Raw genomic sequence first — 17,344 nt, forward strand, 5'->3', positions numbered from 1 at the left:
CCCCCCCCCCATATCTAAGAACTCAACAAAAAAAGAAATAAGCAGTGCCGAAACGGGATGAAAAAACCAAAATCCAGGCAAAAAATCCCGCACCTCAAATAAAAATTCCCCCCAAAAAAAAAACAAAACTCGTGAGGCAGGTGACACTCACTGGGGCGTGTGCCTTGGTGCGGGGTGGTGGTAAGGATAGTACTGGTAGTGATGGTGTTGTACTCCTTGCCATACCTCGGAGCCCGTCTCGTGCTGATGTCCCTGATGATGTCCGTACCCCCCACTCCCATAATGCACAGCAGTGACGGAGTACTGCTGATGCTGTTGTGACTTCCCCCTGGGACTGATGGGTCCAGTCTGGCTGTTGGGTGAGGGCTGTTTCCACTTGCAGTCGCCATTGATGGTGTTCATCTCGGCCAGACTCTTGAGCGGATCAACATTTGAATTCGCATTATTGGAGTGCGAGGAGTGTGTGGAATGTGGAGTTGGCGGGCTGTAGGTTCCATTGTTTCTGGGTGGAGATCTGGACGGTGGAGGTCCCCACATGAGGACAGTCTGTCTGGGGGCCTCACTGCCGTAGACCTCCGGCTTGACATCCTCCATTTTGGGGGTCCTGACGCCGTTGGCTGCAGTGACCGGTGAACTTCCTGCTGAATTACTCGAGGAGGCGCCCTCTAGCGAGTGTCTGCTCCCAGTTCTGACGTTGATGTCGGTATTTGGGTGGATAGCAGCTGTCGTCACAGGACTGGCAGCGTAGGGGGAGCCCCCAACGCTGTTCGGATGTCTCGTGTCGACGTAACTGTACTTGGGGGATTCTAATTGTTGACAGTAGAGCCTGTCCTCGGTTTTGGTCAGCTGGTGGGTATCGTAGGTCGGCAAGGAGACATCTATGAACCCGTTGTAGGCCGTTGGCGTGTGGTATTCCGGATAGTACGAGCCTAAGGGGCGATACTGGAAGAGATTCTCAGTCGCTGTGAGGTAGCGGTTGTCCAGGGCTGCGGGGGGATAGAGGGTCTGGTGGTAGTTACCCGTGTGACCTATGTACGTAGTCAGGGATGGATCTGTCGTTGCCACCGCTGCTGGCGCGTAAGGGGTTGGGTACATTGTATTTAGGTTGCTGTAGGCTGCCGCCACTGCTGCTGCGGTACTCGTGTCAGCTGCTAGGTAGTCCACCGACGCCACCGTCGGCGTCGCTGGCGGCGAGACTGGCGACTGGTTCGAGAGCTTTGTTCTTTTACTCCGGCAGGTGGAGAGGAAGTCCCGGAGTTGGGTCTTGTAGCGACGGTTCACGCGTTGGGGGGTCGGCTGGGCTGGCAGGGTCGACGCCATGGAGGGACCCGTGAGGCTCTCCGAGTCGGAAAAGTAGCTGTTCGTTAGGCCTGCGTCCAGGTACGATACCTTGAAGTCCATCGTACGCTTCCCGAGGAGATCGCGACCTTCTTCTTCCCTGGGGACAATCATTGACGGGGGTTCAGATGGGGGAAATATTGAAAATACAATCAGCCCCAAAATAATTCCATTTTGCTAGAACCTCTATTCATTGGCCACAAGATGAAGTAGAGTTTGATCCTTTAAATTAGTTTCTATGTAAATTCTTTGACACTATTCGTAGGAAGAGGTGCTGTCTAGCACCAGATAATTAAGAGCGTTACTCATAAATTCATAAGGCCTCTGAAGTCAACTATGTTTAGCAGAGATTGGTCAGCAAAACTGGTGGTGCTCTAACCCCAAGATGCTTAATGTAAACAGTTATTATCTTACTCATTATAAAGCTAATTAATAAGTAGACTTACATGAGAGGTCGATGTGTGCTTATGACAAAGTCCGGTTTAGAGTTCTTGTACACAAGCCTCGAACTCGTTTGCAGCCATTGCCATCCACCGTCCTTCATTTGATACCTATACGCAATCATCCCTGAGGCACCAGTTTTAAGAACTGAAATGAGAAAGAATTATAAATTAACTTGAGGCGTGGAAAAAATTATCCAATAGAAATGGATCTTGGGGATTTCTCCTGATCTTATTCCACTTGTCGTCAATCTTGTCTTCAACAATTCTAAACGATTGCTGTCTGATTATGATTAAAACCAAAAAGAACAGACACATCAACATCAATTGATTTGAATTAATTCAGAATTGATTAGCGGTAAACTAATATAAAACTGACAATTCATAAACTCTCAAAAAAAAAGACCGATACATACGTTCTTGATGTGCACTAGCCACGTACGCCATATCGTCGTAATGCACCAGGTTATATCCACTCATATTAGCTAACTCTGCGTCCGTATACCCCAGCAGCATCTTCCCCCTCTGGTCCATCGACACAAATGCCAGATTCAAATTATGTTTGCTCTTGAACATGACCTCCTTCTGCGGCACTTCCAACAACGAGGGCGGACCAAATGGTGTGCACAGGGCGAACAAAGCCAGCGGTGGCTCCTCCGTTTTTCTATTCTGACCATGAAGCACCTTGACTCGCCCCCGAATGTCTAATCTCTGAAAGGAAAATTAAATGCCCTTCAGTCGACAAAAATTGGATAGAGTCAACGTGGGACAGGACAACACGAACTCTTCTGCTTCTTCTTCGACTCTTTCTTCTCGCGGGGGAACACAGAAGCGTTCCGCAACGCCGTAAACCCTTTTACGATTACAGTTTCATTTTCATAAACGTCAGGGTACCTGTGTTTTTGCTGTGGGGGGTCTTGAAGGGGAGGGGGAGAGGGGTTGACTACTTGAATATCGTTCGAGTCGTCATGTGGTCCGGGGATAATGTCTTTTGTCTGTCGTACAGAGGAGACCGCGCGGTTTTGTGTTTGAGGTAAGATAATTACCTAATGTTTTGCTCGGCAATGAGCGATGGGTGTCTCTGAATTTTTTCAGGAGGGGGGGAGGGGGTGATTCATGTGTTCGGGTTCAGGTGGAAAAAGAGGTAAGAAGGAGGAAGTGGTTTTTTAAAAAGTAGATTAGTTTCTGGTTCAGGATTACTGCGGAAAGTTGAATGTGAATTTCGCTGGAATTTCTGTACGATTCCTGGTAATTTTGATGACATGAGTTCCACTGGAATTTCAAGGAACTTCGTCATTAAAAATTTAAAATTCAGTGGAAAAGTCAGTGGAAGCTGGTGGAAGAAGCAGGAATGTTAATGTTTCAGGTGGGAAAACGGGTGAAAAAGAGGAAAGGTTTTTTTGCGTTTAGATTATTTTTGGTTCCGGATAATTGCGAGAAAAGTTGGATGTGAACTTCGGTTGACATTTCCGGTACACTCGCTGGTATTTTTATCACATTATAGTTCCGTCATTGTCCTGTGGCTGGAGCGAAGCGAGCGAACCGAGCGGCGGGGGAGGGGGCACTCCGGAGTTGGCGAGCGAAGCGAGCCAGGGACAAAACCCCCTAGTATAATTCGATTAATTTTTGGCTCCGGATGAATGTGAGGAAAGTGAAATGTCAATCATTTACAGTGTTAAGTTTAACCTGCGTCAGCGCAAGCTCATCCCTCCCCCTCCGAAAAGCGTCGCAAACTCGTGACTCCCCGGGAAATCAATTAATGAGTGGGTAACGAGGGAACGAGATATCCCCGGGTAATCGATAACACCGTTGAAGTAAGTACGTCAGAAGAGATTTCGAGCGTCATGGATGGAGGCTCACACGCGGGCATGCCGGCATCTCCGCAGTATCGTGTGGGTGCAGAGAGGCGAATCAATCGCGCCGAGAGGGATGGAGTTAGCAGAGGAGAAAGAGAGAGGGAGAGAGAAAGGAGGGGTCTTCCGTGAATCCGCTTTTAGCCCGTCCAGGCAGGACATCACGAAACACTTCCCGAACGTTTCTCGCGTGACTAGCGATTCTCATCCGCGTCAGGGTATTCGATGAATGAACGTGAATACTTCTCCTTCTTTACCCCCGTCTCTCTCCTTTTCTACGCTAATTCCACTTGCGTTTGCCCATTTATAATTGTGGAGAAACTCGTTGTCAAAAATTTGGGGAATTCCGGGGTTGGCGGGAAGTTTAATTGGCGGCTACTGAGGAAAGAGCAGTGGGGACGCCATTTTGGATGCGTCGGAGGGACGCGAGACCGGTTGCGGAGAGAAATATTAGAAATGGTAGAAAATTTTGGTCGCAAAATCGTCAATGGACCTTTTTTGGAGGGGTTCATTGCCTCGAGATTAGTCTTGACAATTTAAGGTGTTTGGCCTGCATTTTTATTAATATTATTTTAAAAAAATAAAATTAATAACGAAAAAAAAAATTTTTAATTTTTTTTCATTATCTTGACTTTTCACACGAACTACCTTAAGGATATCCAAGCATCTTTTACAGTTTGGCACAGAATACACTATAGATCAAGTACTTTCAATTATCAAATTTATTAATTATTTCAATTATTTTAATTAATTATTGTCAATTCCTTAATTATCTTTTTAAACATTCGTTGTTTATAAATAAATAATTGAAACTGATTCTGGTAAAATTCTGAATATGAATAAATAGGAAAGTATTTCACTGGAGACAAAATCGAAATAAATTGTGTAATTTTTTTTCATTATTTAAAGTACGACAAAATGTTGCAAATTAAAATTCATAATCATTCTTCACGATTATTACCACCCAATTAATTTCCACGTTAATTCCCCACCTAATGAATGTCTAAACGAGAAACGGGAAATAGAATTTTCACCGAGTTGAATGTTTTTCGGATAATTGGCAGACAAGAGGGGGAATGATGTTTAATGGATCTGCCGGGATTTTTACTTCACGCTTGAGGTAATCTTCAGAGACTGTGCGATACACCGGGGCGCCTCAACGGCGCTATACGGAGTCAGCGGAAAAAAGCAATTATCTTCTCTCGCGCCAGTTGGGATAAAGAAACTCGAGTTATAAGATCTCATTCAGTCTTTTCACCTACGCGCTTTATGACAGTGAAATTATTAATTAAGGTTTTTATTTTTATTCTGCACGAGTCAGGGATTTCTCTTGCATTTTGCGGAGGGTAGGGACTCACCAAAAATCCTGAAGTGTTGTCCAGCAGACACCTGAAGCGAACGGTGAAACTTCGCTCCAGTAGGTGACAGTGTTGGAGGGAGAGGGCATCGTGAAGGGGCAAATTTGCATTTTCAACTGGTAAAAAAGAATTCCACATCAGTTGACGCTGGAGCTCTTCGCGGTCCTCACTGTGGACCAGTTCGTAGACACTTTGATGAACAATATCGGACTGCAAATGATGAAGAATTGTGTATTATTGGCAAGTTAATGGGCATTAAATTAAATTATCTCGATAAAAGTGATTCGCACGTTAAAAGATTCTCCTCAAAATTAAAAGTATTTCTTCCCGGAATCAATAAACGATTAATGAAAATGTTATTTCATAACGTTATTTATTAAATTGACGTTAAACAATAAAATTATAAACCAGAAAAATTTTAGAAAATGTTTTTATATGAAATTACTGCATTGGCGAAATATTTGCAAAATAATCAACACATTTTTTCATTAAAAAATGAACGATTCGATGTATTGTAATATGAAATTTAAAAAACATTAAAATATTTTCCTCTAAATTAATATTACTCCCTCCCGGAATCAATAAATAATTGATAAAAATGTTATTTCATCGCTCTCAGTCCCTAAAAACTGAATAATCACCCGTAAATTGATTAACCCATGAAAAAAAACACGGCACTACGTTGAAATAGAGTTCTGGGATAGCATCCCCTAACGAAAGCAGAGTGGCGCAGTGGAAGCGTGCTGGGCCCATAACCCAGAGGTCCGTGGATCGAAACCACGCTCTGCTAATACAATTTTTTTATTTTCTCAATTTATCTCCATTTGAAATAAAACAAAAATAAAGCAACCAGCCAACAAAGTTGACATGATTGGCATGAATATTTAACTCCCTAATAACCCAAATTCGAGAAAAAAACTTTCACGTGTAACCCGTACTATAGACAGGTGATTACGAAAGTTGGCTGTGTAAAGCCTGAGAAAAAGCATTTCAATGTCTCATTTGAATAATCCACGAAGAGGATATATGAAAGCCAAGCTATAATCACGATAAAAAGAATTTTAAACTCTAACCACTTGATGCATATGAGAATGAAAACGAGCTATTCAAGATTATCGTTTGCGGAAATATATGAATAATAAGTGTTCTATGGAACACTGGTGGCGAATCGAGTGTTTAGTGAGTAGAATGGGTGAAATGAAATATAAATAAAATGTTGGGCGAACATTGTGGTGGAAGGTGTTGGGGTGAGGCTGAAAACACGAGAGTCGTGATCCTCGTGCTCCTGATATGGGTGGGATGTGTTGTGTGGCTGCACTACGAAGCCACTGCTGGGTTATCGTGATTTATTATTATTCATGGCCAGTTGGGACTACTCGAAATAGACATTCAAATGCTTTTCTTTGCTAAATCAATTATTGGAAATGGAAATGTTACTTCTATGGTACTCTCACAGTCTCCTACAACCTCATTGACTTTTTATTGTGAGTGGGGAATACGGAATTTTATGCAGTATTGGTATTGATTAATTATTTATTAATGAAAATATTTGACTGAATTATTAGGCATGACTTTCAATTTTAATAAATGAGGGAATGGTGACAAAAAAATTAATAGTGTTGAATAGTTGTTGGAATTTTTCTTCATTGTTCGGAAATCACTGCATGGAATTGCATCTTTTTTTTTAAGTGTAGGTATTGTTGAGCCCTATCGATCGTTATTAATTAAAATTTAATTCATCGATTAGTTTTTTTAATTTGCGAATTTTTCGAAAATCGTTGTCCCACGATAACTAAAAAATGTTCTGAACTGATTGAATGATGGCTAACAAATTAAAAATTTGTTTGGATGTCAATTTTTTTTTAATAAAATAGAAAAAAAATTAATTGCTGAATTTCAACTTTTTCTTTAATGATCTCGTTGTTTATAATTGAATAATCCTCATTAAAAAGAAGTGCTCCCAAATAAAGTCCGATAATTCTCCCGAATACCCGCGCTCCGATTAAATATTAACCGCAATGTTTAACCAAAGGCCGAATTGCCGACTTTACGACGACTACCGGTCGCATTAAATCTCTCACCCAAGATTCATGAGTCGATAAATAATTGAAGTGCATTGTGAGGAGTTTGTGGGCGTTTTGCCGGACTGAGGGAGGAAAAACTGAGCAACAAGGTGACCGGAGTGAGAGGGATACATTCACTCCTCTCGATTCACCGATGCGGGGTACCAATATATGAATTTCAAGAGTTTCGTTGCCCACGGCCAGACGCCTCGGATGTGAGACACCCCGCTGGGCGACGGGTTCCTGTTGCCCGCTCGTACATTTGTTTGCTCTAATTTTAATTAAACTTAATACATGGTTCTCGTGGTAATCGACCAGATATTTTTTTTACTCTCGACTAGTCAATTCCTGGAAATTCCCGATGCATTTGCGGCGTAAATCATCGTGTGAAGTATTGAATTATTTTTTTTCGTGCCCTGCACTGTTAGAAATACGGAATTTCATGGAAAATGTGGTAGTAATTCTGATGTGAGTGACATTGCATCCGATTTGAGACGGAAAATTCACAACTTGATTGAATTCTCAATGGAAGATGAATATTCAGAAATAAAATGAGATGAATTTTCAATTTTTCCCCGACTTTTCCTGGCGTTTTCGAATTTTTACAGAATAATTGAACTGAAAAATCAAGAGTTTTATTGATTTTCAGATTTTTGAAATAAAAAATCAATGGCATGATCGATTTTTTGATGACAAGATTTCCTAAAATTTCAGTGGACATTGAAAATCATAAAAATTTCAGGGATTTGACACAGAAATTTCAGACAAAAATTTTTAACAGTGAGATTGGCAAAATAAAGATAAAAATTAGCATTTAAAAAATTTTACTGAACATTCCCGGTTCGCGTACGAAAAATAGATTTCTTGAAATTCACCAACTAGTTGTTGAAAAAATGAATTAATCGTGGTCTCGTTAATTTTTATTCGCCTGACGTTCTGTGTTCAGAGACGGGGGCACGTGACCGCGCAATTATATGCTCGTCAGGTCGACCCTGGGGCGAGTGGTGGGGACCTGCAGTTTGCAGTCTCTGTCGTTCGAGGAATAATTAAAATATAATTTGTGATTAGGCTGGGGCTAATGAGTCCTATCGATCTGATTACGCTGGGTTGTTATGCGTTTGCACATGACGGGCCGCCCTTAGATGGCGAATTAGGGGTGAACAGTGTAATAATTTACGAGGAAACTATTTTTATAAAATGAAAAAAATGTGACTCTGCATAAAAAACTTCCGCAAATTTTTATCATGTTTAATTTCCACTGAAACTTCTGGAAAACTTGTGATTGATAAATCAAATATTTCAGAGATTTTCTGATCGAACGATCTGAAAATCAATAAAATACTTGATTTTTCAGTTCAATTATTCTGTAAAAATTCGGGGAAAAATTGAAAATTCCCATAATTTTGTTTCTAAATATAGTTCCATTGAAAATTTAATCACATTGTTGAAATTTCCGTCTCACTCCCACTGAAAACTCATGAATTTCGTTGAATTCTACCTAAAACTTGAAATTTCATAACCATTTTTCCCCAAATCGAATTCAATGTCACTCTCATGAGAATTACTACCATATTTTCCATGAAATTTCAACAAATTTCTAAAAGTGCAATAGGAATGTATTATTCGACGTTTTTGCGGGATAAAGAACGACATTTTTATTCAAATTCAAAGTATTGCTGGACAAAACGAGGAATGAGAGGCGGAAAATGATTTTTTCATCAATAAATTCAAGCAATTGAAAGGGGAATTATTCTAAATGAATGTTCATCGGAAATGCATGGCTCATTCATTCTCATCTGTTTATCAGACAGCTGTGATGTGCAGCATCCAGTGGCAAGTTGTTAACAAAATCAAGTTCTGACATTCTCACACTTCACCGTATTATTTGGCACACTTTTCTTCATTTTTTGGTCCATAACATCGAGAGAATCTCCTCCAAATCTGATCATTTTGACACTTAATTTAAGTTTCGTCCACGTGAACTTGAACAAATTTTACTTTAACAGCACTAGAATGTCTCTCCCTGTGGATTCCAAGAATCATCAATCTCCCTTTGTCAACGATTTTTCATTCCCCAGAATTTAAACATTTCGCTAAATAATTTTTTTGATAATCGATCCTTGTCCGCATCTACACGATCATTTTATACTCGGGGTAAATCGCCTTGTGCTTTATCCACACTGCCCGTTTAAATAATCTTGAAACATGCACTCACGTATAACGCTCTCTCTCCCCCAGTGCCTGGACGATACGGCCACGTCATGGATGGCTTTACGATCGTCTCTCGTCGTTAATTAAGAGCTTGTAATTATTTAGTGGAGACGCTAGCGCGCACCCCCGCCGGGGCAACCGGCTGGACCCCCCTCTCTCTCTCTACCTGCAATGTATCTACCATATCCTCTTTCCCAACCATCCCCCTCCCTTCCTCTACTCGAAAGATATGGTTTTTTTTTCTACAAACATCTTCTTGATTTACATCGGTTGGGAAAAAATTCGTTGACCTCTTCAGGAGATACAAAGAAAATTAGTCTATTTTCAGAGGGAGGCGGGGGGGAGGGGGGAATTGCTTGTTGTTTTTGGAAATTATTGTTGCATTGTGATCTGGAAGAAATTGTCAATAAGGGTGACGGATTTTTTTTTCCCCGAAAAAATTTCGCGGAAAAAATTCCCCTCGGAAAATTTCCCCCTGGAAAAAATTCCTCGTCTAAATATTCCCCCGGAATTATTTTTCCGGAATATTTTCCCCTGAAAATCACCGAAAAAAAATAAAAATCTCCGGCAAAAATGAAAAATAAAAATATTATAATTTTTAACTTTATTGTAAATGTTGGAAAGTATTCTTGTTACTTCTCCAAGTTACACATGATATTACGTTGTTCAGACATTAACAAGTTGGAACAATTTCCCCTGAGCATTTTTTATTGTTGTTGGAATTATTCAAATACTAGATGTCGGGTGAAATGTGGGTTTTTATGAATCTGAGAATTTGTAGGGCGAGAATGCTTTTTAATGAAGATTCATTGGTTATTGGGGCAAGAGATTAATTCGAATTATTTGGGGGAATTGGCTCGAAAATGTTGACAATTAATTTATTGCAGTAACGTAATTTATTTATTATTGATCTATTGAAATTATTGATGTATTGATTTCCTGAAATAGTTGAATTATCATCTAGCGTGTCTTCGAAGATTGAAGGATGTGATAAATAAAATTGACGTTGGAAATGTGTGTTTGTGTAATTGTTTTTTACATTCGTAAGGGGAAATAATTCCGGGAATTTTCTCGGGGGAAAAAAATCCTGGAGCCGTCAAAAAGGAATTATTTTTTGTTTTGAGGTCTAATTTTGCTAGGAAAATTTTCGTCTGAATTTCCGTCCCAAATTCCGGAAATTTTTATCGCGTTCAAGTTCCCCTGAACTTTCAGGAAATCTTGTCATTGAAAAATCAAATATTCCATCGATTTTCCGTTTAACTGATCTAGAAATCACTAAAATAATTGATTTTTAGTTCAATTATTCTGCAGAAAACGCCTTCGATAACAACAACACCCTTCAACTCCACAAAATAAGAAGAGGAATAATAAAAAAAACAGTCCAATTACCAAAGAAATAAATTCAACATTGTTACCTCCAAAATCCTCGTGGGCAGTAAACGTCGCCAAGGCGTCCAAGATCCCCTCCCCCCAGTGCCCGCGAAATAATTCGATAATTCATCCTCAGGATCGATACGTGTATCTTCGTCACGCGATGAAAGGGTCTCGGTAATAAAACTTCAAAAAGTACTTCAGCAAAAATAAAAAAAACGTTTAAAAAGGTAGAGAAAAGTCGAGACGATAACTCACTGTCACGAGGTTTGAACGTTGAGAAATAATTCCGCAGGGGAATAAATAAAAATTGATAATATATAATAAGTATAGGGAGATGGGTGGGAGGAGGTGAAAGTATCGACATGTGAGAATAAATTCGTCTGGATGAGGTTGAAAATGATGAAAACACGAATCGGCATTTGATCAAAGAAAATACGAAACAAATTGAAACAAATCAGGGGTGGGATGATAATAATTAATTCTAGGGGCTCATTAATATACTCCGGTGGTAACATATCACAGTCAGTGGGTGGAGGTGGAGAGGGACGAGAGGGGGGAGGGGATGCTGGTACACAAGAGTGAGCGAGTTGAGCACTCAATTACGCGGATGAGTTATGATACAACTGGTGTATATGTACTTTGCTCGCGCGCTCGATTCAATGAGGTGGAAATCAACGAGTACGAGGGGATAAAGAGACGATGAGAGATAAACTAAAAATTGTGAAAAATGGGAGGGGAAAAGGCGAGAGTGCCTGTGGGCAGACCGATTGTGTCTTCATTAGTGGCTATTAATTGCAAAAATGTGCTACATTCATCATGGGAATGGTGAGAGGTGCGGGATGTGAGTGGCGAGGTGAGGCTGATTGATATTAAATTGGAGGGAGGGGGTTATAAAACTGAAAAATCAATTATTTGAAATAATAAGAATCCTTTTCAGGAAAATATAATGATAGTTTTTAATAATATTTGCCGTTAGAAGGACGGTGGCGATATACAGTAGTGTATATATACACCTGTAATAATAAGAATAATAATGATAATAATAATAGTAAAATGTTATAGTTATAAAACTGAAAAATCAATTATTTGAAATAATAAGAATTCTTTTCAGGAAAATATAATGATAGTTTTTAATAATATTTGCCGTTAGAAGGACGGTGGCGATATACAGTAGTGTATATATACACCTGTAATAATAAGAATAATAATGATAATAATAATAGTAAAATGTTATAGTTATAAAACTGAAAAATCAATTATTTGAAATAATAAGAATTCTTTTCAGGAAAATATAATGATAGTTTTTAATAATATTTGCCGTTAGAAGGACGGTGGCGATATACAGTAGTGTATATATACACCTGTAATAATAAGAATAATAATGATAATAATAATAGTAAAATGTTATAGTTATAAAACTGAAAAATCAATTATTTGAAATAATAAGAATTCTTTTCAGGAAAATATAATGATAGTTTTTAATAATATTTGCCGTTAGAAGGACGGTGGCGATATACAGTAGTGTATATATACACCTGTAATAATAAGAATAATAATGATAATAATAATAGTAAAATGTTATAGTTATAAAACTGAAAAATCAATTATTTGAAATAATAAGAATTCTTTTCAGGAAAATATAATGATAGTTTTTAATAATATTTGCCGTTAGAAGGACGGTGGCGATATACAGTAGTGTATATATACACCTGTAATAATAAGAATAATAATGATAATAATAATAGTAAAATGTTATAGTTATAAAACTGAAAAATCAATTATTTGAAATAATAAGAATTCTTTTCAGGAAAATATAATGATAGTTTTTAATAATATTTGCCGTTAGAAGGACGGTGGCGATATACAGTAGTGTATATATACACCTGTAATAATAAGAATAATAATGATAATAATAATAGTAAAATGTTATAGTTATAAAACTGAAAAATCAATTATTTGAAATAATAAGAATTCTTTTCAGGAAAATATAATGATAGTTTTTAATAATATTTGCCGTTAGAAGGACGGTGGCGATATACAGTAGTGTATATATACACCTGTAATAATAAGAATAATAATGATAATAATAATAGTAAAATGTTATAGTTATAAAACTGAAAAATCAATTATTTGAAATAATAAGAATTCTTTTCAGGAAAATATAATGATAGTTTTTAATAATATTTGCCGTTAGAAGGACGGTGGCGATATACAGTAGTGTATATATACACCTGTAATAATAAGAATAATAATGATAATAATAATAGTAAAATGTTATAGTTATAAAACTGAAAAATCAATTATTTGAAATAATAAGAATTCTTTTCAGGAAAATATAATGATAGTTTTTAATAATATTTGCCGTTAGAAGGACGGTGGCGATATACAGTAGTGTATATATACACCTGTAATAATAAGAATAATAATGATAATAATAATAGTAAAATGTTATAGTTATAAAACTGAAAAATCAATTATTTGAAATAATAAGAATTCTTTTCAGGAAAATATAATGATAGTTTTTAATAATATTTGCCGTTAGAAGGACGGTGGCGATATACAGTAGTGTATATATACACCTGTAATAATAAGAATAATAATGATAATAATAATAGTAAAATGTTATAGTTATAAAACTGAAAAATCAATTATTTGAAATAATAAGAATTCTTTTCAGGAAAATATAATGATAGTTTTTAATAATATTTGCCGTTAGAAGGACGGTGGCGATATACAGTAGTGTATATATACACCTGTAATAATAAGAATAATAATGATAATAATAATAGTAAAATGTTATAGTTATAAAACTGAAAAATCAATTATTTGAAATAATAAGAATTCTTTTCAGGAAAATATAATGATAGTTTTTAATAATATTTGCCGTTAGAAGGACGGTGGCGATATACAGTAGTGTATATATACACCTGTAATAATAAGAATAATAATGATAATAATAATAATAAAATGTTATAGTTATAAAACTGAAAAATCAATTATTTGAAATAATAAGAATTCTTTTCAGGAAAATATAATGATAGGGGGTGAAGTGGATGGGCATTTTTATGGGGAATTCGGAGAATTTCAAGAGGTGGGGGGTGATGTTATTTTGATTCTTTGAAGTGAGGTTGCATGCGCGCACTGCGCGCAGATCAACACGGAAGATCGAATTTTTGCGCGATTTTTGCGAATTTCGAAGTGAATATCAAACAATTACTCGAAAAAATAGGCCTGAATCAAATTGGAAAATCAGTTTGAATCAGGTCGGACTGAATTATGCCGGGAATCGACTTACCTCATGGCGGATCGGCGGCATGAATCGAGTCTGACTCAGAGAGATGCACATCGGTTTGATTCAAGTCGAATTTACGCTTGATTCAAGTCGATTGTACGACCTCATGTATAACTCCCTAGAATCACTTTGAGTCAAGCCACAAAATTGACTTCAATCAAGCCGAAAATCGACTTGAATCAGTGCATTTTTTTATTTATATAAATATTTTATATTTTTATATTTTTTTCATTTATATAAATGAGAAATGTATTTGATATTTGGGGTTTTATTTCATTATTTCTTACTGGCAATATGAAAATAGAATTAATTGGCAATTAAAAAATGAATCAAAAAAATTTAATCCTCAAAAAATATACACGTCTTGATTCAGACGAAAAATATAAAACCACGAGGATAATAATTTCATTGACTTTTAAAAAATAGCTCAAATGGAATAATCTCCACTTCCGTCAACTCAGATATGTAAAAATGAGTGAAATATGCGAGCACTCGTCACCCCTTTTTACGACTTACTACTTAATACCTTGAATTATGTACTCCTTTATCCACTTGCTTTCAGCTTAAAGAAGAAAAATTACAATAAAAATAAAGCCGAAGATGTTGAGTTCACTTTTATCTCCTTATTTATATATTTTTTATTATGTTTGTTGCGTGAGGTATGAGAGTAAAGGAGAGTCACACCGCTGAAACGACACCCGCAGGGTGAATTACGAGGCATAAGGATTTTTAGCAGGTGGCTCAGGGTTTTTTTTTCTCTCACTTCAACCATTATCGTTACACTGGGCAGTTTCAAACGCGACATTTTTGCGGATTTCGTGACCCTTAGTTCATGAGTGTCGAAATAGGAGAGTATAAATCAATTCAAAATGTATTTCAGAGGCGAGTGAATCAACGAAAACCCAAAAAATTATGAGAGAAACTGTTTTCACCGGATGTCACACGTGCAAATTAATTTCTTACAAATATTATTTGCATCGAAGATTGATGATATATTAATTAACAATTCATCAGTGGAATAATTGTCGAATTTTTTAGGAATTAATGAAGTTAAATTTTTTTAAATACATTTTTTATTCAATTTTTTTTCATCTTTTTGAGTTTTTGGATTTTTTTTTCTCAAAACTGGCCGAAATGAAATTTTTTTTAAATGATTAATATTCAATTGCATCTTAAATCATTGAGGTAGGAATTTTTTTAGATTATTCGAATTATTTCTTCAGAATATAATGAGGAAAATGATGAAAAAAATCTGAGAAAATTCATATTTCAACGATTTTGAACAGTTTTTTAATATTTTTCACCCGTAACAAGTGTTAGAAAAAAATGCACAAATCCAAAAAATTAAGACTCAAAAAAAACCTTATTTTTCACACTTATGCCTATATTCTGTATCCGTAAACCAAAATTCAAGTCAATCGATTGAGAATTGCGTCACGAGGACAGATTTGAAGTTTTCGTCAATGAAAAACGTAAAAACCAAATGTCTTCTCAATTTTAACATAAAAACTGAGGAAGTAAACGCATCAGCGCGATAAATAAACGTCCCTGCGATTTTGAAACATCGTAACACATGCCTAGAATGTGATATGCACGTGTGATCGACCCTTTCTCCAACTTCCCCACCGAAAAATCCCCGAAAACGAATATCTCCGTTGAAATATTCCAATACAATGATTTCAACAAGAAAATAACCCATCCGAACATTTTGAAAGCCTCCTGGCACCGGTTGACGCGCATCAGCCCGCGACACGTGCACTGAAACCTGTCAAACATGGCGTGACTGGGTCCTGTTGGGTGTGAACGAACGACCAGAAGGAAATTTTCATCCCCCAAAGTGTCTACGAATACGAATGAGACCTCGGAGAGATATTGGCAGAGGGGTAGAGAGGGATGAGCATAAAATACCCCACAACTTCACTGACAATGCCAGAAACACTGGGGGAGAGTTTGTATTCACCAATCGAATTGGACACACCCTTCCTCTCCAGAAGAACCGACCACGTCTCCTCTTTTTTTCGTTTGTACACAACCATCACGTGAGACATTCAATACAAGTTTTTCTATTTCCGAACACAACAGAAAACATAAAAAAGGAGGAAATTTATTTCCATTGCTTGTTTATTTCGCATTTTACTCACCTGATGAAATCCTAGATAACTCTCTATGCTGTGCGTGGCAAAAAATACTTCCCCGTCGCAAGTCAGTATCAACAGGAATCCGTTCAATGCCTAAAAAGAAAGGAAGACGATTTTTATTATTTTATTTTCATAAGAAAACATGAAGGGAGATATGTTATCGTTGTCATAGAATTTATTGTACGAATTAGGGTATTTCGGTACTAGTGCGGAAAAGCGTTTTTCATCACTTGCACTGTTGGAAATTTTTTGGAATTTAAGCAACAGAGGAATTTGAATTTTCAATATTTTGAATTTGAGTTCAATTTCAGACTAAATTGCTCACGGAGTTCGTGATTCATCTTGGAAATTCAATAAAATTGGGTTTTTCATTATGAATGATCATTTCATTTTCAATGACAATTTGGATTTTCAAAACTATCGCGATAATTAAGCAACAGATTGAAAATTTATAAGAAAAGTTGCCTGAGTTTTCATGATTTTCTGAAAAATCAAATTTCATTGAATATTCAAGAACATTGACTGATTTATCAATAACAAGATCAATGGAAATTCCATGTAAATTATTTGTTGATAAAAATTTCGGGATTTTTTACTCGAAATTTCAAGAGTAATTCTTCCTTTGGCGAGCGCTACACACCTCCCACGGCTCAAGAAACAGTTTTCCGCGGCGCGTGCGTAAAATTTCACTTTCCGCAGTGATGAAAAAATTTTTTTTTGCTTTTTAAATTCATTTTCCCCTGTTCCACCCACCGCATCAACTGAAGTTGATTCGTACTCCCTCAGAATAAGAAAAAAAATCAAATATAGAGTCTCAAATGAGTCATTTCATTGATACCTCCACCGCGCGGAGAGAAATATCCAGTAAAAATTACGGAACTCAACGAAACTCACAGAAAATTTAAATGCACCGAAGCGAAATGTGGTTTACGGGAAATTTTACAGAACTGTCACCGAATTTTTCCGGAGCGTTCCGTCATTTTTATCTAAATCTCCTGTGCAAAATTACGATACCGTCACTTAAATTTTCTGAGTGGATTCCGTAATCGGTGAGTGAATTCCGTAATTTTTACTGAACATTTGTGTCCGGCATTACGGAAAAGATACGTAATTTTTATCGAATATTTCTCTCGAATCCGCGCGATAAATTCCCCCAAACCCTTTTCTCCCGGAGCGATCTCCTCACCTCCCTGAAAATCGCAGAATGATGAATGGCATCATCCCCAACGAGTTTATCGTCCGACCAATCCACAGCCCCACGGAGTCTCCCGGCTCCG

The 17,344-nt window shown here is 37.2% G+C and overlaps 1 protein-coding gene and 1 non-coding gene across 2 annotated transcripts in view; one reads left to right on the forward strand and one right to left on the reverse strand.

The window, feature by feature from the left end:
• The window catches only part of LOC107045119 (aryl hydrocarbon receptor protein 1), a 112,668-nt gene that overhangs the window by 1,854 nt on the left and 93,470 nt on the right, over positions 1-17,344 (reverse strand). The window contains exons 4-8 of the mRNA XM_015267256.2: positions 16,071-16,160; positions 4,990-5,199; positions 2,195-2,489; positions 1,785-1,926; positions 152-1,438 (exon numbers count right to left, since the gene is read on the reverse strand). Of these exons, the coding sequence (XP_015122742.2) occupies positions 152-1,438; positions 1,785-1,926; positions 2,195-2,489; positions 4,990-5,199; positions 16,071-16,160 (2,024 nt within the window). The remainder of the gene's footprint in view (positions 1-151; positions 1,439-1,784; positions 1,927-2,194; positions 2,490-4,989; positions 5,200-16,070; positions 16,161-17,344) is intronic.
• Trnam-cau lies at positions 5,708-5,779 on the forward strand. Its single transcript has one exon. It is a non-coding gene; the product is annotated as a tRNA-Met (tRNA).

Source organism: Diachasma alloeum, unplaced genomic scaffold (assembly GCF_001412515.2).
Source record: "Diachasma alloeum isolate Michigan unplaced genomic scaffold, Dall2.0 Dall_scaffold_00879, whole genome shotgun sequence".
Lineage (NCBI taxonomy): Eukaryota > Metazoa > Arthropoda > Insecta > Hymenoptera > Braconidae > Diachasma > Diachasma alloeum.